Source organism: Copadichromis virginalis, linkage group LG23 (assembly GCF_057382275.1).
Source record: "Copadichromis virginalis isolate Kocher_CV1m ecotype Utaka linkage group LG23, C_Virginalis_male_GT1.1, whole genome shotgun sequence".
Classification (NCBI taxonomy): domain Eukaryota; kingdom Metazoa; phylum Chordata; class Actinopteri; order Cichliformes; family Cichlidae; genus Copadichromis; species Copadichromis virginalis.
Window position 1 is genome coordinate 47,013,312 of NC_140639.1, and position 25,370 is coordinate 47,038,681.

The following is a 25,370-nucleotide window of genomic DNA, read 5'->3' on the forward strand; positions in this document are numbered from 1 at the left end:
GGACGAGAGGAAGGCAGGGAATTAAAAGTGGCGAGAGAAAGAGTTCAGTAGAAAGAGGGATGAAGAGTGGATAGACGGGGAAGTGTAGGAAGTGGTGATCTGACAGAAAGACCAAATGATTCTCCATTTAATGTTTCTGGTGAACTAATAATTTTTACTACTAAAAACAAAAAACCCAAAGAAAACACAGCCAACACACAGAGTCCATTCAACAACTGTTAGTTGAGGTTAGTTGTAGTTTATATGTATAGTTATTAGACACCCTCAGTTTGAGGATGACAGATTTGCCCATTAAGTCCATCTTTGTGTGCGCTTGGACAAAGAGTCCAGCCCCACCCACCCACCCCACAATCAACAGGACACCAGGTTTAGCTTGTCAGCTCTACCTGTCCCGGTTTCAAACTGTACAGACGCACTACAGATGCCTGAGATTCATAGGTCTGTATTTTTTTTCCTCCTCTTTTTGAATTTTTATCCTCGGCCCAGTGGCCTGAGGCATTACACACTTGGGTTGTCCGGTACACGGTATATGAGAAACATTGTGAGGGGATTTGTTGACATTCACAGTCAAGGACAAAGTGATTAGATTTTGCTATTCAAGGTCATGGTGAGCCAACGTAGAGCAGATTAGTTGAGTTTTAAGCTTATCGAGGCAAAATTTCACACATTTCTAATTATAAAAGCACAAAATCATAGCGGGATGGCATTTTATATCCGATGGACAAAGGTGTAAACGACAACTTTTTTTTTTTTTTTTTTTTTTTAAATTATTAACTCATATTTACTATATCCACATCATGATGATATGGAAGCCCGTTTCCGCCACAAAAAGAAAAAAAAAAGGATCCATAACTCGAAATTTCGAGTTATTTTCTCGAAATGCTTTTGAGTGCACGTTCTGCGCCATATGCTTCTGGGTAACAAGAAAGTGACCTCATTCACGTAGTTTACTGATTGGCAGAGCTAACTCCAAATTTTGAGTTAATAAGTCGAAATTTCAAGAAAATAACTTGAAATTTCAAGTTATGGATACTTGTTTTTGTTTTTTTTTAGTGGCGTAAACGGGCTTCCATATGATGATACCTTTATTTGACCTTTTTTTTAAAGCAAAAAACAGAATTACAGAGTCCTGAATCCTACAAGTTGTTTTTGACTCAGGTGTTAGTCAGTTCCTCATTTCCTGTTGTGCTCAGTCTGAGGTAGAGCAAGTCTAATTTCTTGTCTAATAAACCAAACCTCATCTGGAAAAAGTCAGATGACTCATGAATCATGTTTAAATTGCCTTGTAATAAAAATTTTAGTGCAGCTTGTTTCAACAATTAAAGTACATAAAACTTGAGAAAAATTCAGCAATCATTTGACTTTAAAAAAAAAATACATTTCTGTGTCCCCTAGATGACTGCTAAAAGTCAGAACTACCTGTTTCAGGTTTTCAGCTCAAATGAAAGATGACTGACTGAAAACATCAAATGCGGTGCCGTTCTGCCTTTTTTTACTTTATTGAAAAAGTAGAGCAAATGGTTGCCAATCAAAAAGCGGGAAACCGAGCGCTAGAAGAGGAAAAGGGAAGGGACGGGTTTGACAGTCGAACACAAATTGAAAATGTTGCACAGAGTTGCACTGTGCCATAATTTTCACTCCATTACGTCCCACAGTTAAACCGGAGTAGGAACAGAGATGCAGCTTTGAAGAAATCCTTGGAAACAGCAGATCACAGTGTCATCAGACTGCTAAGGCAGCAGTTTTCAAGCAGAAGCGTCGCACATGCAAAGATAAAACATCGTGACCGCACGCAGGGGGATTCTTCTGTTTGGGCTTACACTGCGTGCCAGTCAACAAGAGAGTGTCAATGTTTCCGACTATAGAAGGCAGTGTTTCGTGGATGCCAATGTGTGATGTGATTGCATCATTAGTCAGGTTGATTGCTTGCAGAAATCTATGGGGCAGTCTTGTGAAACAGTTAACTCTTAAAAATTCTATTCGCTTTCTGGTAAAACACATGTCTGCAGAAAATATTTAGCAGCTCTGCTGAGACCAAAGATGCAGGTGGAAGTGAATATTCATTTCAGTGGTTTAATGAAACGTGCAATCTTACATGGAGATACAGTATTTAAGGTGCTAACGAAAGTGAAAGTCAATATTTCGTGTGACCACCTTTATTCTTCAGCACAGGCTGAACCCTCTTAGGCATCTTTCTCATTATTTCTTTAAGCAGTCTTCAGGAATAGTTCTCCAGGCTTCTTGAAGGACATCCAAAGCTCTTCTTTGGATGTTTCGGCCTTTTGTTCTGTTCTGTCGACATGATCCCACTATGCTTCAATAATGTGGAGGTCCAGCCTCTGGGGAGGCCAGTCCATGACTGATGGTGTTTCCACTGGTATCATTGTCATGCTGGAAAATGAAGCTGTTGTCAGTCTTGTTCTTTCCATATGCTACTGTATGGTGGATCAAATATGTTTTCTGCTTTCATAATTCCATCAGTTTTGACGTCTCCAACACCACTGGTTGAAATCTAGCCTAAACCATAACAGAGCCTCCACCGTGTAGACACTCACTCTTGTACCTTCACATTTATTTGCTTTGTGTAGGTAGACACTTTACTGGTTTATCCCTTCAGTGCCTTTTTTAATGCTTGAATGATTGATAGGTCTGTACGAACTGGCTTAAGAAAAAAAGCATTTCTGTTAAACTGGTCAGGTGCAAGGACTGGACTGAAAATGAGGGGAAAATGCAGTCGGTGTCCAAAAAAATGTTAAAACATTCAGAAAGTCAGGAGAACTAGTGTTCAAGAGCAATTTTAAAAAAAAGACCATGCCTGGCTCCTTGAAGCAAATAAAAGGAAATGACGGATGGCTTTTGCATAGTGCTGTAAATTCATGGAAGTCTGGATAAATGTAGGTTTCCCAGCTTATCTATCTTTTGTAGTGTAAACATCTAAAAGCAATAACAGACCTAAAAATATATTTCCTATGAAGTCCATATCAGTGTGGTCATTTGTTTTAAGGCAGCTGTATGTCAGTGTGTCAGATAAGAAGTACAATTTGCCTTCATTTACTGGTGTTCTTATTAAACATGCAGCGAGTAACGAGGGAAACTGAGCCTCCCGGTGGCTTTGTTTCTGTGAAGCTAAATGGTGTTTTTATAGTGTTTAGTATTCCACTCTACCAGTGCTGTCCTGCTTTATGGAGCAGAGAGCGCACACACAGTTTCATTAGATGCACTGGTGGTAATCGTCAGTCTTTTGTGTTCGTGTGTGTGTGTGTTTCGGGCAGTTTACGCCTTGGACTCTTCTCAAGGGATTAACCCAGAGAAATCCAATCAGACTGTTTTCATTTCCACCGACAGCCATTTTAGTTTTATTAGCTCAGACAGGAGCCAGATATTCTATTAGAGATCCACTGTAGTTTAGTTTCTGCCATCCTATCACCAGAGAAGAAGACCCTTTTTTGCTTAATGAAGCTGCTGCAGCACCAAAACTCAGGCTGGGATTTGGATACCATTTTTATCACACACTTCCTGATACACCAGGATATCAGTGGCGTTGCTTCCACTCTATCAGATGTGATTTTCCCCATACCAGTCACTGCACACCAAAGCTGCCTAATGTGTAGCCATGTCAGCTTCACGTGACAACAAGAATGCATGAAATCAGATTATTAAGCAGCCTAAACATGCAAAGAGGGACCAGTAGTGGTGTTGGTCTAATCATTTATGTTATTAATCGATAGATTCCTTTTTAAACCTCGATCTGTCACCTCACAGGCCTGAGAGATTAAAGTGCATGGATTTATAGCTTAGACCCGAGCAAAGTTAACCCGCTTCAAATTTAATAAGTGAAATTCAGAGATGGCTTATTTTTACCCCCTTAAGGTTGTTGACACACTGCTTTAGGGAACAATATTCGTCAAAATAACTCAGTGCTACAATTAAATGATCACTTGAGTTTGATTTGTTTTCTTTCTTCTCATAGTTGACATGAGTTTCCATTTTTATGCACTGCACTCAAATGACGAGGGGGCTGGAGTCCAAGTCTCGCCACCGAGACCTCATTTAAACAGGCCAAGAAAACGATCAATGATCGCCATTGCATCCTCTGGTCGTTGTGGAAAAATGTGTACTCCCCAACCAGCTGACAGGTAGTAGCTGGAGGTTGCTAGCTGTCAGTCACAAAGTGGGTATTGCATTTAAAACCTACTTGTGAGTACTTTGGTTACTAGCAGGTTGCCACTGCTTCCCATAGTTTGCATGGAAAATACCTACTTGCTTGCAAACACTTGCATCTACTCGCCTAGCAGTAATTTGCCTTAGCAATAAGCAACATGTTAGAAAAGACTCACATGTTTCCATCTGTGGTTCACATCTTCAATGCAAACTACGAACAACTGCAGCAGCCTGCTGCGATAATAGATCATGGTTTGGGTTCAAATATACCCTTTTACAGTCCATGGCTTTAACTCATGTTTTACTTGCGCTTATTCACCCGGTCACCCAGATGTCCATTTGTTTTGTTTTTTTCCCTTTTGAGGTAGGACAGTGTCCTCAAACCAGATGGCAATGGTATCAGACAGTTTGTTTCTAATCCCTTTGCAATTCTTAAGATGACGCAGAGACACCACAGAGCTTTGCTGCCAGCTTCACAGGAAGCCCAGTAAAGGGTTAAGAGTTCAGTACGCCTGAAATAAGCCAGATCGTCTGACCACGTCTGAAAGCAGACTACCTGGCACAAGAAGCCGGCCGTCATAGGCTGCGTCTCACTGTGTCTCAGTGCAACTGTACAAATGGAGATAACGCCACACACTTCAGGCCCAGCTCGACTCAAAGGCTTTTTCCCTCCTTCTGTACATGAAACGTGATTGAAGTAGGTGTGTGAAGAAAGAAACATGAGGACATAAGGGAGATGCTGAAATTCTGTTTGACAATCCAGAAAGACTTTACTTTTTGCTTTTCGTTTTTTTTAAGCGTCTTTTGTGCAGCCCTTTTGAGATGATACATCGTGGGCCACTTACTGCTTTTTTCCTGCAGATGATCATTACCTAGTTGCAAACAGTTTGACCAAATCTTTGTTTATTAAAAACACAAACTAGCTTATTTTACAGTCTGTTAGATCACCCTTAGAGCAGCTTTCTTTTTTTCTTCTTTTTTTTTGATGCCGTGCTTACATGCAGTGAAATTATGGAAATAGTTGTGTGCACGTGCTTATGTAGCAGCACATCCACACTTCTTCTTCTTTTTTTCCCCTGTTTCTTCTGCTGGCTCTGTTTGTAGTACACAGGAAGCTTAAAGGCAGTGTTTAAAGCTTGTCAAGTAACTGTTGAGAGAGTTCACGAGTTCATAAAAGAGGGGTAGGAAGGTCTGGACAGCGGTCTAGATTCAGAGGAGGAACAGCTGTGGGCAAGAGGCTGTGCGTCACCCTGCTAGTGGGGGATCAGTTACTCCTAGAGCCCCTCTCGTGAGGAGGGGGTGGGTGGAGGCCTCTCTCTGGTGATACCGCGTCCTCTCCAAAGGCACAGCTTGAGATGCGTTCACATTTCCGAGTGCCTTTTTCTGCCGTTTATTTATGGCTGTGTAATAAACAAAATAATCTTCTCAGTCACTAAGTATTTTAAATCCCCTCTCTTCCTACCTCCTTCCCTCCTTCCTTCCCCTCGTTCTCCGTCCGCTCCACCATCAAGAACAAAGAAATAAAGGAAGGAGGCTAACTGAGAAAGCGGAGGCTTTCTAATTATAGCTCCGTTCCTCGAGTAGCGGTGTCGTCGCTGAAACAAGCAACCGGAGTTTATGCATCAGAATTATGCAAAGCGCGTCTTTGATCACTCACGGCAATGTCAGACTGTAACCTGGTGCTATCACAGCGTCAGAGAAATGCCTATCTTCTGACTGTCAGCTAGCCACTTTTTAAATGATGTCATTATATAAGAGTGTAGCTGTAGTCATTATGCAGTGGATTAACGTCTTTTTAAAAATCTTTTCACATACCGAAATGTGCTATTTTTACTCTTTTTTTTTTTTTTTTCCTCGCAGGTATTCAGGAAAAGTGTGTTTGGCCAACAAATTAATGTAACATTGAATGGAATCACTTTGTTGAACATATAACCAGGACATACCAGAGAAAGGTGGCACTCAAAGAATAGAAACCCATGGTCGCTGTCTCAGTCACTGTGCCCAAAGAGTCAAACCTGAGCTGTTTCCCTGGTCCGCAGGAACAGCAGAGCTGCACGACAGGCAGACATGATATCATAGTAAAGATGAAGCAAATGTACTAATCATCTTTAATGGGTGACTGAAGCTATATCGTGGACTATCATGGCATTTGTTTAGTGCTCTGTTGGGTTGACACAGACACGTCAAATGTATCAGCACTTTGAGTTGAGTTGGTAATTAACCCTTTAAAGCCGGTCAGAGCAGCACGCTCCATTTTGCGTAACTATTTTTAAATCCCGGTAGCACTGCAACCACGTAAGCTAGCACAATAATTTTTTTTGCATATGAAACCGGAGGAGTTGTACTTACATCTGATGCCATCAGCTTGTCCTAGGTCACAGTTTCCTTCCACATATAGCTTTGCAAAAGCTGCATAAAAAGCACTTGCACCAACAAAAACATGATATTCCAGAAACACGTTTCTGGGATGCTTAGAAGTCATATTGCACTGGAAATAGTTTATTTTGATGCATATGCTGTTTTTGTGCAAATTTGCAGTATAATATTTATTTTCATTTTTCCTGCAGTATATAAAAATTGGTGTATTTCAAAAATAAAACTATGAAAACACTCAAACTAAATTTCCTGTGGTGGGAAACTATTTTGTGCAACTTTTTTGTATTTACAGTTTTGAGGGATAAGCCTCTTAAATTTCTCTAACTAGAAATGTATGTTAAAAAACAAAAACGATTTTCAATTTTTTTGTAGTTTATTGCATTTTTTGCAATTTATGTAATTACTATGCACTTAATGCAGACATATTATTAAAATTTGGGCTATAATGGTTGTATTGATGTATAGCAACTTGAAATGCTCCCAAAAATGGCACTACAGCATGTAAAAATATAATATGAGCTCTGGCGGACTTGGTTCTATGGTAGGTCTTAAAGGGTTAACTTATATTATCGTGTTTGCACATGTCTAGTGCGAGTATGAACTTGCTGAGGCGGTGGGGTTGTTTTAAAGTCCCCAGGCTGTTTCTGAGCTTTTTAGATCATCCGGTCAAAGGATTGACGTGGTCACGCTATAGGGAGGCGTCTGTCATCCTGTCTGTCCATTGTTCACAAGAATAACTACTCTTCCTGGAGTGTTGGTCAGCTTTTATTGAAATGCAAGGATCACCTAATGGATTTTGATTATATTGTGGTCAAGGTCATATTTGTCATTCTCTGTGGATTTTAATTCTCATTAGTTTATGCAAAACAGCCAAACCAGTGACAGGGAAACTTCTCACCTTTTTTTTCTGTGCTTCACACATTATAATAACCAGTGAACTGCGGTGGATCGTGGGCTGGATGAGCTACAGCGTCACCAGTGTTCTGGTTATCAGAGTTGTCTGGTGGCTCCATGCTTCGTAGTTTTTATGTGGTTGTGTTTAGATAGGAGTTTCCAGATACCATTACCAAGGTGGCTGCTTGGGGTGTGCAGTCTTTCTTTCTGGGATTTATCAATACAATGGCGCGATTTACACAAACATTAGCAATCAAATGGTAACCCAACCAAATTCTACCACTTTTGAAAAGTTAAACTAAAAGTTGGTGTATCTGACATGCAGTAATAATGATACATTTAAAAAAACCAACCACACATTTCTAATAGGAGCACCTACCATTGTAGCAGGATATAATGAAATAAAAGGAACAGCAAAATAAATCTTCCTAATCTCTTTAAGCTGAAGTCTCTGTATGAAATATGCCTGTGCCTGAGATTATTATAGCTCATTTGATGACATCATAAAGATCCAAGACTAGAGAAAAGTGCTCGAAACTAGTCATTTAGAGGTGTCTGATGAGTCCGCCGCCTCTAACACTATTTATACAGTAAATAGCATGATGGGTCCTCTGTTCTATAAATTATGAGTGACCACTTTTTTTTTCTCTAAACAACTAGAAAACTTAATTTGAACTTTTCTTTCACTCCTCCTTTTCCTTCATTTAAACCAGTTCTGAGCGCAGGGCGTGATTCTTCAGGTCACTTTGAGTCCACCGCCCAGGAGACCATCATTCATATCATACTCATCATTCATCTTGCACAGGAACTCTTTCCATGTTTTTCTTTGACTGAAGCGTGTGCTGGTGGGGATCAGGTTTGGAGGAGCAGGCCTCGGTGTATTTCACCACGCCTGTGCTCCAGAGTCTCAGAGGAGTATTGGCTTACTTTTAGGCAAGCCTCGAGGTACATTAGGTTTGAGAGGGGAAAACAGCTTGAAACACTTAATGTGATGGTGGTGATTGTTCGTAAATACTTACAACCCTTCTGTTAGTGGTGAAAGTTTTATCGGGGCAAAACGGGTACGACCATCCTGAAGTGTCCTGGAATAAACTTGAAGAAATGTGATCTTGTCTTTAAAGTTTGATTAGCTGTAACTCTTTGTCATTAACTTTTTTTACTAGGAGAGGCAGAAGTGAGGAAGGACTTGATTATTTTCTTGATTAATCATTTATCCTGTTAAACACCAGCACAATTTTTTTTTTTTCTCCATCCTAGATCACAAACACACGGACCAGCAGCCAGTTCTCACAGTCAAGCAGACCAGATTGTCACATTATAATTTTAGCCTTAATTTTGGCATTTTTTATCTGCGCTGTAGCAGCTTTGAGGAGACGTAGCTTTCTTGAGGATGTTACAGGGTAACTCGGCCCTGTCTCCATGTCAGAACTTTGAAGTCTTCGGTCGATTCTGGTCAGTGAGTCTGGAGGGTGTGTGTGTGTGTGTGTGTGTGTGTGTGTGTGTGTGTGTGTGTGTGTGTGTGTCTGATGTGTGTGAGGTCAGTCGACCCGCGGTGTCACCTCCTGTTTCCTCCTCTTTGGTTGGATGGAGCGCTCGGCTACTTGTCTTTGTGCAAAAATATCAGTGCCCTCCCTCTAGGCTGTCTCAGTGCATCTTCATCATCACCTTCATCATCGCCGCCATCAATTGAGTCAGATTTAACAGTGTGAAGGGAAGCTTTATGACTTTATGTGAGCGTCGCATTAACTCTTTAAAAATGACCAAATCTTAACTGATTTCTTTACCTTGATATCAAAGATTCTTCTGATAATTGAAAGTTGAAAAGAAATGATTTGCACATTATTGTACATTGTTTACATAAAACAACTGCATATTACACAATAACGATAATTTAACCAGTACAAATGTGGCTAACTCCACTGAAATCAGGCTCTGCACACGACAAAAGCGGCTCCTCTCCTCTAAATGAGAAGCAGTAGAGTTGATTTGCCAAAATTACATCCTAGTGTCCAGTGTGTCCACTTCTCCACTAACAGGAAGTGATTGATTTAGACTTTGGAGAGAGGACGGCCGGGGAGGAAGCGCGCTGCGACTTCTAATCTTGTGCTCTTGGAAAAGCAGCACCTCAGAATAAAAGTGCAGTTTGCTGAAGTTCTGCTGTTGTTATTTCAGCATTAAATTTAAATTCTCATGAATAAAATCTGCATGTTTAGTGTGGTTGCGTTACCATTCAAGAAGGTTTAAAGTAGAATTTGTAAGTTCATAAAAGCAGAATAAATCCAGAGAATATGGAGGCAGAAAAATGATGATACTCATCAAGCTGTACAGCGGTGCGTAAAAACACGCGCTTACAAATGGTAATTTTTATTGGGTTTATGTTGATAAATCAATATAGTTTTGACAAATAAAAGCAGCTTACACTTAAAAATATTTCTAAATTGGACCATCGGACGATCGGATACAATCATGCTAAAAAGAAAGTACACATTATGTCAGGTTTTAAGGTTTTATAAATCGGACTGTGAAATGAGGTTAATTCACCTTCAGATGAACAACAACATATGACATATTATACTTTATTATTTATTTAATAAGAATTAAGCCTTAATACAGAACCAGCCCCTCATTATTCAGTAGTTTGTAGAACCACCTTTAGCAGCAATAGCATGAAGTGTTTATTTCCTGTGTGACTTTGTCAGTCACATCATGGTGAAGGAGTTTTGATCCACTCCGCTTTAAAAGATTACAGCATGTAATCGGGGTGCAGATCTGCACTTTTTCAGCCATTCTGTTGTAGATTTGTTGCTGGACTTGGGATCATTTACCTGCTGCACGATCAGTTTAAGCCAAGCTTTAGTTGTCAGACAGGTGGCCTCACATTTGATTGTAGACTACTTTGATATATAGAGGAAATCATGGTCGACACAATGACTGCAGGGCGTGCAGGCCCTGTGGCTGCAGAACAAGCTCAAACCATCGCGCCTCCACCACCGTGCCCGGCAGTTGGTATGAGGTGTTTGTGAATTATGTCCAAGCATCTCCACTTTTCTATCTAAAGAATGGTTTCCGTAGGTTGCTACGCTTTGTTACATTTTAGCAAACACATACTTTTTCAGCTTTCTTCTAATTGTATCGTCAACAACTTTGCCATTTAACATACTGAGAGTCTGAGATGTTTCCCTGTGCATTGCCCTGTCTGACCTTGATGGGAGTTTGCAGGACATCCGCTCCTGGGATGATGGTTATTAGTAAGAATCCAGGTTTTAGTCTCTTCCGCACAGACCACTCTTCAGAACATGGTCAGAAATGTTTTAATGAAAATATAAACGGCAGCATTTGCCTCAAAAACTTTACATCAGTCTGACTACGTGTGGGATAAGGTGACATTTTGCCGTCAGTGGAGCTAAAACTTCAAAAGAAAAAGGTACACGCTTTAGGGCTCGTCTTTGAATGCTGCTTTAACCTCCTAAGACCCGAACTCTTCCACGGCATGCATTTTTAATTTCTCTTTGATATTTAGGCACATTGGGGCCCGATAAATGTAAAAACAAAGAATTACCAGATTTTTTTTTAACCTTATTTTTGTTTTTATGAAAAATCAGAGCCACATATGAGGATATCCGTTTAAAATTTTGATAGAACAGTAGCAGTATAATGTCCTCGTAAGTGGATATCAGACCAAATTGAGTATTTTGGTCTAAATAACCCAAAATAGGAGGTTAATTTCAAAAAGTGGTTTATGGTGTGATATTGGAAGGGGTGATGAGATTTCCTGCTAAATCGAGATTCTTTTTGAAATGTTCTGGTCTTGCTGTACTGTACATACTGTACTTTTTGGGGGGCCCTCTGGTCATCTTCTGGTGTGGCGTTCAGTCACACAAAACCTTGACTATCTACAGCAAAACTTTATGAAATTTCAGCTTAGTGTCACACACAGGAGGGCAAACAGTTTTCAGGTGATGACCAATATTGAGACCTGGGGGTGCTAAACTTGATACCAAGGTCGGTGTTATTACTATCGCCGCTGCTGCTCACGCTACTACTGATTTTTAATGATGTAGCACTTGAATATTAAAGCCATTAGGGAAGAGAGGGAGAGAGAAATTGAGATGTGATTCATTTCTCTGCTCTGGCTGAGTTCACTCCTCTTCTCAGTTTTTTTCCTTCTCTTCATTATATTCGCTGCATCCATTCTCCCCACCTCTTTCTTCCTCCCCATGTCTGTTTCTTTCACTCTTTTTTCATAATTGTTTTTCATCATCATTTATCTTATTCTTTCTTTTTTCTTTTTTTACCCTGCAAATGTTCCTTTTATTTTTTCATCTGTATCCTCTATTTGTCTCCTAAATGACAGAGGATGACTAAGACTCCATGGGGTTTTTATTGTGTGTGTGTGTGTGTGTGTGTGTGTGTGTGGGAGGTAGAGTGCTAATAGTCTCGCTCGCTCTCTCTCTCTCTGACAGACTAATGACTAGTTTGTGCTTCTGTCTCTCACGCTCGCTCTCTCTCCCCTTCTCTCTCCCTCTCTCTCTCGCTCTCTCTGAAATAATTAGCTCGCTCGCCCCCTTTTCCAAAGATTGCATCTATTATCACGAATTCTATCAAACTCTCGTCCCCGTTTTTATTTCTTTTGTCATCGCTGTCGCCCTTTTATGATGCGTGTCCGTCTCCCTGTCTTTTTATCTTAATGTGGGAAAAGGAACGCCGGCGTTTATAATGTGGTGATAATGGATTTATTCTGCTTTCTAGATTTCCTCCTCTCTTCTGTTTGTTATCGTAGTGAAATTAGGGCTGTGCTGGACCTCAGAAAACACTCAGTTTCTACAATGAAGTCGGTACAGTAGCGCTTCTCTGTAAGTGTTAGGCTGGTTAAAGTCGATGTTAGCCAGTGTTAGTGACTTAAAGGCTTAAAGAAATACTTAAAACTGAGCTGGGGTGTCGTGATCAGCGGCAGTAACACACACTTCAGCTGCCGTGCCTTCTCTGACTCTTCTGTCAAATAAAGCGACTTTGTTCTCCTAAACGGCTCGTTGGTTTGCGCTTGATCTCTTACTGGCTTCAAATATGTCACATCGCTGCAGTAACGCTATCTTTTAATGGCACTTCTAATGTTCTTTATTAACTGACACATACAGTATTTTGCCTTTGAGCTTTCTTTTGTAGTTTGTAAGGTTCAGGTTGAAGGTATTTGAGAGACGATGGGATTGGTTGGTATAAGCACGTTAACACGACGTGCGGATATTGTTAAATAAACGCTCAGTTTTGTATTGAATGGAAGTACTCACTGAAACATTACCACCAAAGAAAACCTGTATAATACTGATCTGTGTTCAGGTTGTACAAAGTGTGTCCATAGTGGGTTTAGCCTTGTTTGGCAGTCCAGCTGTGTCCCATCTAAACAGACCAAACGAGTTACACAAATTTCAGCATAGGTTTAAAAAAATGGTTTTAAAGGTGTTCAGAGGTTCAACACTTAGCTAATAGTGCAGTTACTGAATGTCAGAAACTACACTGCACTGCACATTCCTAATATATGTATGAATGATTAGTTAATATCTCATTTGTATATTTTCTTCTGTCTGTATTTTGAATATATTTACACACAGGCGGGGGGGTTGAATCGAATGCACAGAACTTTTGGATCTAATATGCCAGAAAATGAAGATCTTTGAACCTGGTTTTATCCTTAAGTTCGTATTTTGTATCTTCAACTATTTAAAATCCCAAAAGGTTGATTCTGTTCATCTGGACGCGGCTTTTTCTGAAAACGCTGCGTCCAGATGAACAGAATCAACCTTTTGGGATTTACTTGGATGATTGAGAATGCATCAAGACTATTTAGATACTAAAAAACGTATATATTGATGTCTATTAGTTAAAATCATCACCACTCTAAACATCTTAAAAGTCCATCACAGCTTCACTTAAATTTGTTTCTGTGTGTCTCTCAGACGACCTGGCGTACGAGGTGAAATGGTTTTTCACCCGGCTGCGCGGCGGACCCGCGTCGGTCCAGGTGGCCAGCGTTGACCGCTTTGGCGTTGTGAGAAAAATCAACCGTAATTCATCCAGCGACGTTACAATAGAGCGCAAAGACACACACACCTACCTGCTCAACATATTTGGCACTCAGGACAGGTGAGGTGCAAACGAATGATTTGTCTGTTTAATCCCTTTTTGGCTGAGAGACTTGCACAGCACCATGACCGTCATCACAACAGCCTGTGTCCTCTGTGGTTTCCAGTGACAGTGGGGAGTATTTCTGCTCCGTCACTCCCTGGTACCTGTCGGCCTCAACGGGAGCCTGGACAGAAGCTCAAGAGCTGACATCATCCAAAGTCTTCCTCGCTGTCAAATTTGCAGGTGTGGTGCAAAAGACACGCAGTTACGTTATAACATGAACACATTGAAACATAAAAGTCTATGATATATGTGCGTTATTTTGTTATACGTAACACCAATTCTCTTGTTTCCTCTCTCCTTCTGCAGTTTGGGACTCCCTAAAGTTACCTCTCTTATATGGTGCATCAGCCTCACTGGGTAATATAGTCATTATATGTTTGTTGTACTTCAGAGACTTTGCTTTAGGCAATCTTTAATTGTCTATATCCTTTTCTTTCATCTAGATGACATATTTTTAGGGATTTAAGATTTAATTATGGATTCATTTTTCCACAGTAATGCCTGATTATCTCCAAGTCCTCTAAGTGAACTTGTACTTTTTACCGCTCGGCCGCAAAAGGCTGATGGGGTATTGTTGTCAGGTCACAGGCAACGCGGACACCCAAGTTTTTGCGATTCGATAATGAGGCGACGTAGGATATTCAAATTGATACCATAGATGCATCTCTTAAAAGGCTCGGACGAGTTTGAGTCCCAGTGACCTTGACCTCAAGATGATCTCAAGACCTGGGAGGTCACTAAATCTTCTAGAAAGCTGAGGGGTAGCACTGGAAACTTTTTTTTTTTAATTTGTGACTCAAGCAGAGAAGCTTTGATTCACAGTAGAAAATAATCCTTATGTATTTTATACCGAGCCCTGGTGCAGCGCCTCAATCTATCCTCTCTAAAGCAAGGTGTTTTAGTGACATTTGGCCTTCTTTTAAGATAACCTTCTTCTGATTGGCTACCCTTTGCAAACAGAAGGCCACTCTCTATGATATCATTGAGAGCCAAAAGTAGAAAAAAATGTTTAGACCAGTCTAAAGCCTGGCCTTTTAGCCCATGGGAATTACTTCTACACTTTGCTTGTGTTGAGTATGAGTAACCACTGTTGTGACTGTATGTTTATGCCAGAAAACGAGGAAAAACGCAGAAATCACCAACTCCTGAGTGCAATTCGGTATTTCTTCGACTTTGACAGCTGACTAGCTGTGCACCTAAACAGTACATCACAGCTTTCTGGTTTCCTTGTTCTCCTGTACTGTTCTATAAAGCGTCCTCTTGTGTTATGTGTATAGGATTGTGTGTAGACATTTATGAAAGTGTGTTGTGTTGCTGTTGCAGTGCTGAATGACAAGCTGTTGTTGTCTGATTCTGAAAGAGGGCTAACTAAAATGTTGACTTAGCATGAAGAAAATGTTAAATGTAGCCAAGCGCAGCAGAAAAATGTCTCTGGAAAGTGAGAAAAGCTCGGCTCACTGATGCTTGCTGTCAGCGAGGGCGTCCTTGCGAAAAGTGCTGGCCGACAGACTCTTTTGTGTTTTCTTTTGTGCTGCACTGCACTTCGCTTGCTGACGGTGTTCGTCTCTATTTAGGACACATTTCTGATAGCTGGCGTTGTCCGTGCACTGCGGACAAGAGTTTAATCAAAATAGTCAGTAGAGTACAATTTAATTTGCCTTAATTAGCACTGATGGGGATTTTGGAAAGCAAGGATGGGCTTTTGTGTTTGCTCTTCACATAAAAATCTGTGTTTTTATTAGTGATTGTTGCAGCAATGCTAGCAGCAGCTTTGCCACAGAAGTGATTATAGTCCTGACGTAGCCGTAGTCTTCTCGGTGCCACATGAGCTGGAGACGAGGGAATCCCTGCATGTCAACTTTTAGGCGCTTGAACCAGTGCCTTAAACAGACAAGAGAAGATTGGAGTAATGAGACCTTAATCAGAGTTAAAGCTATCTGTCATGTGCTCTCTACCTCTGGAAGTCGGTCCCTTTTCCCAGCACTGGCCAAGAAATTCTTTTGTCAGATTTGTACAGGGCTGTGGTTTAGTGGTTAACGCATTCAGCTTGCATGCAAAAGGTCCCTGTTCAATGGCCAAACTCAATCCTGGATAAAATGGGAAGTCTGTGTCTGGAAGGACTTACAAAGGGTATAAAATGTGTAGCAAATCAGTCAGTACCTTGTGAAATAAAGGAGCAACCAAAAGTACCTTATTCTTCTGTAAATTTGAAGTGTGTGAAGACTAATATTAGCCACTGAACAGGGCCAAAACATTAAAGACACTGTTTTTAGAAGGTTGCTAAAGTTATTCGCTTTTATTGTATTACTAGTTAAAATGGTACTCATGAATAAATGCATCGATAGAAATGGTAGCATTAAGAATCGTTGGATTGGAATGGTTTTATTGGTGTCGGTAACATGGTGCCTGTTCTGGTTTTTCCAGGTGTCGGCCTCTTCTCTCTGGTCCTGGGTCTGGTTTGCGCCCAGTGCTGCTGCCGCAACACCGCACACCTTCCACGCTCACGCAACAAACTCATGGACCTGGAGATGGACTGACAAACACTTTCCCCCGCGCCCTCACACTGCAGCGCTCACAGGAAGCACCACACGCATAACAGACACACGCCCATAGACGATTTCTGGGACACCCAGTTGTTCCCGGGCGACGGGCGTTGGGATTAAAACGCATTTTCGCAGTGCTTTAAAAGGTGCTCAGGACTGTTGTTTTTTTCAACTCTGCAGTGTAGGAGCAGGGGACTTTCACGCTCACCAATGGGGAAAAAATAGCCTTTCAGACTTCTGTTTCTATGAAGAAATCTTGTGGCACTTCTAGAGAATTTTATGCAGATAAATTTGTGCCCTGCCGACACCACCGCCGTACAAGAAGCTCTGAGGGATCCAGAGCTTAATATCCGAGGAACAGGAGACTTCTGAGACATCACTGCCACTTGGGAATAAGGGATCAGTAAACAGATCTGCTGCCTCTATAACCACTAGGGATAACAAATGAAGTGCTCAGGCCTGACTAAATGCTTTTTTAGGTTTTCTTTTTTTTACTTATCCTGATGCCAAGGCAACCAGTAAGCAACGTACCAGTGAATCCCACTATAATCTCTTTTTGGGGACGCACGTAAAATTCATGGGTTCTTTGGGGTTGGCGAGACTGGAGTGCCATTACTTACTATGAATCTGCACAAGGTTAAAAGACATAATATATCCCTACTTAAGTCACATGGGAAACATCTGCTGAAGGTGTTCTGGCATTGCGCTACCACCCCAAAGTATTCCCACCTTAACACCTGGACTATATTTACCTTTATTCTCAACTCTAGTTTTTTGAAAATTCAGAGATTTAAAAGAAATGAGACATTTTTAAGCTTTACACAGAGATATGCAGTGTGTTTGTGTGTGAGATATACTGTACATGGTGCCAATATTTTGAACTAATGGAGGCGTGCTTGGTTCGTATTGCCACATCAACACTTGAACTGCTGCTCAGAGCGGCAACAGCAAGCACTCTTCTTTTATAAATATTCAAAAATGTATCCAGCTGTTATTTTTGCCCGGGTCTTGTGTGTGTTTCGTACACTGTGTGAGTGCTGTGCTACAGTATGTGAGACAAAGAGTTGCATGTACTGTTTTGTAATAACAGTATGATGTCATTCATGAGCAACACAAGGCGTTTGTTTGGTTTTTTTTTGGTTTTTTTCTCCCCCACGGTTACATTTTGATCACATCAAAGCTTCCTACATCTAGATTTGAAAAGCTAGCTGTCACCTCGCTATGGCAGACTCAAGTTTGTTCGTACTGTGAACAAAATGACAAAAATAGTTTGGGTGACGTAAGGAACTTGGTTTCTTCCATGGTTTGAAGTTTTCAATAAAGTGATGCATGTTTCTTAGCTTTGGGTATAAAAGGAATAGTCGAATAACTTGGGAAACGTGCTTAGCTTGGTTAGCTTAGCATAAAGGCTAAAGGAGGGGAAATGCTAGCCTAGCTTGTTCAGAAGTGAAGCAGTTTGCTCTGAAAGAACTTACTCTTCCCTCTATATTTAACATTTCCAACCATTTTGCATAACCAACATAAATGAGACTCTGATATTGTTGCTAAGCATTTTATGTCACTTTTGGTTTAGCTAAGATAGCAGTTCTCCTCACAAACAATATAAAATATGGACGTAGCTACTATGTCATCCACTGGTTTCTGGAATCCCATTTTGAAGCCTTGAGATGAGCATTTCTACTGTTGCTGTGTTCATTGCAAAAAAAAAAAAAAGAAGAAATAGTTGAGACAAAGAAGGGTGGGGCCAACTATGAACCTGTACCGTTATTGGCTAACAACTTGGGAGCGGCAACTTATTAGCTAAGAGACGTGTGGTTCATTCCACAGATAATGTTCCATGAAACACAGCATGACCAGAAGTTACAAAATATAATTTTTAAATTTTAATTAATCAATTTTGCAGCTACATCTATCGCCATCTGGTGGCCTTCAGATAGAATGCCGGTTTAAGGCACTTTTTCCAAACGGACAGCTAACAGCTACATCCATGTTTTATGCTGTTTGTGGTTCCTTTACACACCATGAAGAAGCTACAGTGTAGCTAAAAAACAGACCAGTAAACTTCCAGTTGTTCAAGACATGTCAACAACCAACGCGTGCATTATTTTCCCTTTGATATGTTTAGGTTCTGATTTTTCAACAGTCCTGCTGTTTTCCTTGCATCTGCTTGATAAAACTCTAAAATGTATTTCTATAAACAACAACAAAAAGAAACCTGCAATAATCTGCAATAATCAGCCAACTGGCAAAGTTAGCTGTGTCCAACTCGCATCAGCTGACATCTGTTTAGTCTCTGTGGAGTTTTTATCGCAAGTGAATGAACTTGCAATGACGGGTGTGTCGTGCCGACTGCTGTGGGAACACACACATACTTGAAGCAACCACACACACAGAAAATGAGGAAGTTTGTGTCCAAACCCAGCAGGATCCAAGTGGGCCTGTTGGGTTTTTAGCATGATGTGCCAGCCGGTTTTCTCCTGAACTGGCTGGGGTTGAATCAGGCTTTGTTTGATGTGTTTTAAAGAGAGTTTTAAGCAACTTTACGAGCAATATGAGGCTGTAGTCGGGTCACAGCTCCCAGAAAGCTAAACTTCTATTATTCACTCTTAATCAGAACTAAAACACTGTTAACTCAGGCAGCCAGTGCAGAGCCATTATCCAGTCACAATAAACAGATGCCCATCACCGTGTTTCTGAGTTAATGTTTTCATATCACATTTTTTCTTTTAACTGAAACCGAAACCAGTGGTCTGCATCATTTCCACATGCATCTTCCCGGAATTAGAAAAACACTGGTGAGTGTTTTGGCTTGGCTTAAGGAGGCTGGTTATTTCAGAAACTTCCAGTGTGGTTCCTTAAATCCTCTCCATGATTATACTGGTGCAGTATTCAGAACAATTTCTTCCACTATCATTAACATACACACACCTACATATTCACAGGTAAACAATATCACTCCGTGCCAGTGAACAAGACCTAAACAAGAAAAGTAGCATCAGTACACATCCCTGATCATGTGATTACATCACTGCAAGACCTCCCCAGTGTCTTTTTATTTTGTCATTTTATTGCAATTAGTATGATGACTCATGATGATGTTTTTTAATAAACAGATTTGTAAGATGTATTCATTCTGACAGTTGTTTCTGTATCGTCTCATTTTATTGTGTGGTGCTTCATGAGGATGATTTCGGTATTGGTCAGTTCCATCTGTCACCTAGGTTACCCTTGTCTTCACTCCAGCTCTTTATGAGCACAGACATGACTATCATGACTATTTTAAGGTTTAACCCCAACTAAAGTTGTTTACGAAGGGGGGGAACTATCCATTGGAGCCAAAACGGTTTTTAATGCTGGAAAAATGGCATTTTAACCTGGGAGTCTGGACGATCAGCTATTTGTTGGAAGCAGTCTTAAGTGGCCATTAAACCTACGATTTTGGCACATCGGCATTGGATACATTTTCTGTCACTGGCTAGACAAAAAAAGAAAAAGTCTGGGTCACTGCCAATCAGATGCAGTGTTGGGTGTATACTGACAAAATGTGGTTGTTTCTGTGTGTCTGAAACTCAGACAAAAGCAGAGCATGAGCGGCTCACCTGTAAACGACACTAGTGACTCACAGTCTGTCAAATGGAAAATCGACCATGTTGTCAGTTACAGTCCCCCGTTTCCCACCATTCAATTAAATATTCATCTAAGAAGTGAGTTTGCCATTACAAGCTATTAATTCATAAATATGGTACTGTGCAAAAGGTTTGTGCCCTTCTTCTTATGGTATATGGATATAGATTATGTTTATGATACATACTTGTATGTTTTGCCAAGGAAATGGGAGGAATTTGTTGAAATATGTAAACATACATGGAAATACAGTATGTAAGGCACAAACGGAGTCGGTCAATATTTGGTGTGACCACCTTTATTCTTCTGCACAGTCTGAACTCTCGCCGGCAGCTTTATTTAAGTAGTCTTCAGGAATAGTTCTCCTGGCTTCTTGAGGGACATTCAAAGCTCTTTGGATGTTTGTGCCTTTTGTTCTGTTCTCCTTCAACATGATCCCACACTGCTCCAATAATGTCGAGGTCCAGGCTCTGTGGAGGCCAATCCATGACTGATGGTGTTCCAATGTGTGTTTTTCTATCCAAGTTTGCGTTCACTGCATTGGCAGCGCTTCTGAAAATGGTCAGATAGAGGGACCGCATTGAAAATGAGTGAAAAATCAGCCAGTTTCCAAGAAAACCTTCAGAAAGCCTCAGAAACTGTTGCTCAAGATCATTTTTCAATAATAACAAAGTCTGGCTGCTTGACCAGAGACTTTAGTACAGTACTGGATGAGTAACCCAACTGAGAACCACCTTCTTGATCAGCGAGTGCCTCTTCCTAAAGCTGCTCACATTTCAGTGTTTGTATCGTCTGTTGCTGCATGCTGGAGTTGATTTATTGTGTATGAATAAGCCAACACTTCCTGCAGTTGTCCCTGGCTGGCCCACATTTACCCTCTTTCTTTTAAATGGCTGCTGAATTTTTTCCAGATGATCTGATGTGGTCGTGATCAGCGTTCCCGCTACGAGCTTTGTGACAAATGTGGGCCAATTTAGTTTTCTTTTCCGTCTGTGGGCAAGCCATCAATCAGATTTTTCTGTGCTCCCAAAAACATGGTTTTAAAAAAAAACAACCAAAAAGGCAACTATAAAAACTTCTAGCAGAATAAATGTTTTATAATTCAACATTAGACCACGGCTATATCTCTCCCTCTTCCCTCCATGTTGTTCTTTGTGTGTCTCCAATCGGCTTGTTATATGGGATTCATCTGTTTGTACTTTTTCCTCTATTTGTCACCCATCTCTCTCTGCTGCTGCTGTTTTAACCACTTCTCCATCCCTTTCTCTTAATTTCTCCTCGTCACACCGATCCCTCTTTCACTCCCCCTCTTCATTAGAAATGCAGATGAGCTGGAACCTCAGCCGCTCTCTGGGGCTTTTACACCTCTTTAACGCCAATCTCTCGTTCCATCTCTCTCCCTCTTTCACCACCACTCTTTCTCTCATCTCCATCTCGTGTGGAGAGGGCAGAGAAGAAAGACATATTGAGTGGCTCTGGAGCTGTCTGTGGTTTTGCTAACATGCTCTTGTTCTCTCTCAGGGTCCATTTGACCCATTTTCCAGTTCCTGTATTTTTGCATCTATGTCGCCTATGGATCATTGATAATGTGGCCTTGTCACAACTTAAAGCATTCTGTTCCCAGTTTGATCAGTGGTGTATATGTGTGGGTGTGTGACTGTAAAAAAATAAAAGCTTCCCTTGGTATAGTTTTTTTTTTTTTATTATTATTTAGCTCTTGTTCACTGCTGTAAACTCCTGCCGTTTTGGAGATGACACATTTCATGGCGTGAGCCCTGGCACCGACTCGAACGTGTCACAGCTTAAGGGTTGCTCCACATAACAAAGAATTCAGACAGAAAACTGTAGCAGCGCGTGGAGCAAAGTAAGCAGCCTGTTATCCCCAGAGTCTACCAGAGGCGACGTTTTCTTGTCTTCATTGTAATCAGCGCTGATGTCTCCAGCAGCTCCAAACAGCCTCAGCTCCATCACACCAGTCTGCTGTCTGTTAATGTCCCGTTTCCCTTCTCTACACCCCCACCCCTCTGAACCTCCGCCCAAAACAATACTTTGGTTGCAGTTTATAAAACTGATTTTAATTCTGTTTTGTTTTTGCTCCAGAACATGGGGTTTCCTGCTGTGTTAAAGCTCAAATTAGCCTTGCTTTTGGGAACCTTTGGAGATCAGTCAGGTTGCAGATTTGAAACCATGTCTGCTGAAACTTTCTTGCTATATGTACTACAGACTTGGAAAAGATTTATAGGAGTTTGAAAGACACACTAGATCCTTTGGCTTGGCACATGAATATCTCCAAAGGTTCAGACATTCTGTACAATCATTTGCAAATCATTTCAACCCTAAATTATACAGATTTGATGCAGATGTAGAAAGTTATCCATAATGCCCTTATTGTTTTGGGACCAGGGGAGTACACATCAATCCAGTTTCAAGGTTCTCACTCAAAAATATCGGCATAGGGCGTGAAATCTCATCATCTGCTATGCTGTTTAATAACAACCAGAAAATTGTTTATCGTGTCCCAGTGAAGCAAAGCTTTGAGCTCATTGATATAAAGTATTACTAACACATATAGTCCTTGTCCACCAGTACCTAATGTGGTTAGGCTGGTTTGACTCCGTTTTTAGGGTTTTTTACTAGGTGGTAGTGTCTGTTAGAAGTACTTTTTTAGTACCTACTCAGTTGGAGTTCCAAGCGATCCGAGGCTATCCAAAATCGTGACGTCAGCAGACTGCATGTCACCAGTTGGCTCATGAGAGTGTCTCCTTCTCGAAAATCAAAACCAGCATGTTTAAAAACCAACAACGAGGCAAAAAAACACCGTGGTCGCTGAGTGTGACAAAAAGCCAGACATCGGGCAGCAGGTACACCATCGTCTCGATGTCGACCTTTGTTGTGGCTTTCTTGTCGCATTCAAATGCCTCGTTGCTACAATGACCCCAAGCATATTAGCTGATTAGGCAAAACGACCAAAACCACGCTGAGTAGGTACTTGTGGAAGAGGGGGAATACTGAGCTATTGCCAAAAATGAGTTTGATGGGGTTACAGTTACCTTTAAAGGTACAGTGTGTAAAATGTCACCACTAGATGTCAGTAGATTGCTGATCGCAGTTCATTGAATTCTTACATCACATCCCAACCCCCCACATTTCTAATGGATAATCCTAGCTATGGTGGCCGCTGTAGGACAAACAACTTTTCCAGCCGTTCATCTGTAGTGAGTGTAGGCTGTCAGTCTGCTATTTACCTCTACTCTGGGTCTTTATGTCTATCTACTCTGGAGGAGGCTGTAAAACTGGCTGACTGATGTTAGCTATACTGCGGTGAGTTGTTGAGGATATGCTGAATATATAATATAATCAATATAATCAGAATACAATGGCGCTGGTTATCAGACGCATAGTCTGATTTTTAGGATACTCAAGCCAGACATTAGCTGGTATAACGTTAGCTTCTAACAAGCTGTTGTTGTTTAGCTGGCTTGTTGTCAGCTGTCTGGAGACGGTCGTGTTGGATGTCTACTGTGGTGACAACAACAAACTGTGACAATATTAGGAATAAATAAGCATATTTATTTATTATTTATTAGGTTATTAACTATTTGGACACTATCCTAGATTAAAATCATTACTTTCATATGTTTCTGTTACTCAGACTGTAAAACAACAAAGATACAACAGAACCTAGTTCATGATATCGCAAAGAACGGGAAAAGATTTCAACAGCGACTGCGTGGGTCTGCTGTGCTAAGGATTTCAGATCCTAACATTTCCTGGAAATTCTTGTCAACTTCTGCCTTTTTGTGCAATTGTTGGGGTGTTTTTCAAAATAGGAAACCTGAAGGAGTTCAAACCATCCAGTGAATTTTTCTTTTCTTCTTCTTTTTGCTCCATCAGATTGATTTATCAGCCACGACCCCTCATGCGCTCATGCTACTTCCCAGAACACAAGTCCGCTCAGACAATAAAGCTCAGCAGCTGTTTTCCCTACAGGAACACGGGTGTGTCTACAGTTCATTAACACTATGTGATGAATTAAACCCAAATTCAAACTCCCTCCATAACTGAGCTCTTGCTGATAAGCCTGTGAAAGCTGATTGCAGGCTGGAGGAGCAGATCTGCTAGTCTGCCCGGGGTGAGATCTCGCTGACTGTGTCGACGTTACAGCACTGCAACATACGGAGGCGAAACAGATGCTCTGCCTCGTCTCACCAACTTGCGTTTCTTCTGTAATCCACGGGGGCTACCACACCTTCCATCCTGGCAGTGATTGGCTGAGGGTTTACCTAGACTGTACCCACAATGCTTCCACAGTAGCTCCAAGTCCTGTGGTGCTATAGTAGAGTCTTCAAGATAATAATGAAGTATTTATTCAAGTTAACACCCATCAGCTGTTAAGCTTTGCATTGGATTATTGTGGTTAACTGGTGTGTGTGTCTCTGCATGTGAATGTCAGAAGCTTGCACAAGGTGTGCCTGCAGCCTGTCTTTTATCATCCAATATCCAAAGTAACAAAACACACAAACAATCAAAACTGAGCCCACTCAACATGCATCTTTTTTTTTTTCATTTGCAGGCCCAAACTCGTTGCTTCATGCTTATCAATTATTGCTGCAGGAAAAGAAGGCCCCCAAAGCAAACTGCAAGCTTAGTCTGGGCCTGCAAACCTCCAGGGCCAGAAAACCAAATAGTTTTTATTAAAACAAGCACACGAACGTGTTTAATCAGAATATATGTGCTGAAATTCAAAAGGTTTCAGATATCCAACAACTTCAATTAATTGGATGCATTCATGAAACCCAGTGAGTTCTCTTCTAACACCTCCTCATACACATGTCCATGAACAAGGTTTTAAAGTGTCCATAAAACCTGCTGTTTTACTGTCTCCAGAGAATTCATGTCATGGTTTTTGTGACCCTTTTGTACTCATCAGGCCAAACCATCTGTGCTTCTGTAAGGATAAACCATTTCAACCCAATGACATTTCCCCAAAAGAAAGATCCAAACAGTCGGGACACATTATCACGCAAAAAACACAAGAGCTACATCTCAGTGTCTACAGGTGTGGGCTAGCATGTTAAGTGTTAAAGTTTACGACTGCACCGTTCTAAAAAGACGGAGTAAGTACGGCTTGATTGGATTTGGTTTGCCAAGAGAAAAGTCTCTTCCCTCTTAAAAGAACATGTCAGCATTGATTAGTTTTGTAAAGCTGCATCTGGAAAAAAAGTGGAAATGACTGATCATATTGTGCTACATTTGGAGGAAACAGCATGTCAGCATATATACCTCATACCAGCTGTCAAGCACAGTGGGTCATTATTTTGGTGTATTTTGTAGCCACAGGACTTGAGCACCTGCAGTCATTGGGTCGACCATGAACCCATCTGTATACCAAAGTATCCTAGAGTCAACTGTGAGGCCATGTGTTTGACAGCTAAAGCTTGCTGAAACTGGTTGGTGCAGCAGCAAGTAAAGCTGCTGTGCATGCCCAATTTCAACGAACTGAAGGAACGCTGCAACGAAGAATCCGCAAAAAATCCTCCACAAGGATTTGAGAGACTGATGAGGTCACACAGAAAACTGCAAGCTAAA

The 25,370-nt window shown here is 41.0% G+C and overlaps 1 protein-coding gene across 1 annotated transcript in view; it reads left to right on the forward strand.

Moving 5' to 3' along the window:
* The window catches only part of ptgfrnb (prostaglandin F2 receptor inhibitor b), a 75,264-nt gene extending 55,970 nt beyond the window's left edge, over window positions 1–19,294 (forward strand). Inside the window, exons 12-15 of the mRNA XM_085449468.1 lie at window positions 13,383–13,569; window positions 13,676–13,794; window positions 13,921–13,971; window positions 16,039–19,294. Coding sequence (XP_085305594.1) covers window positions 13,383–13,569; window positions 13,676–13,794; window positions 13,921–13,971; window positions 16,039–16,151 — 470 coding nt within the window. The 3' untranslated portion in view covers window positions 16,152–19,294. The remainder of the gene's footprint in view (window positions 1–13,382; window positions 13,570–13,675; window positions 13,795–13,920; window positions 13,972–16,038) is intronic.
* The last annotated feature ends 6,076 nt before the right edge of the window (window positions 19,295–25,370 follow it).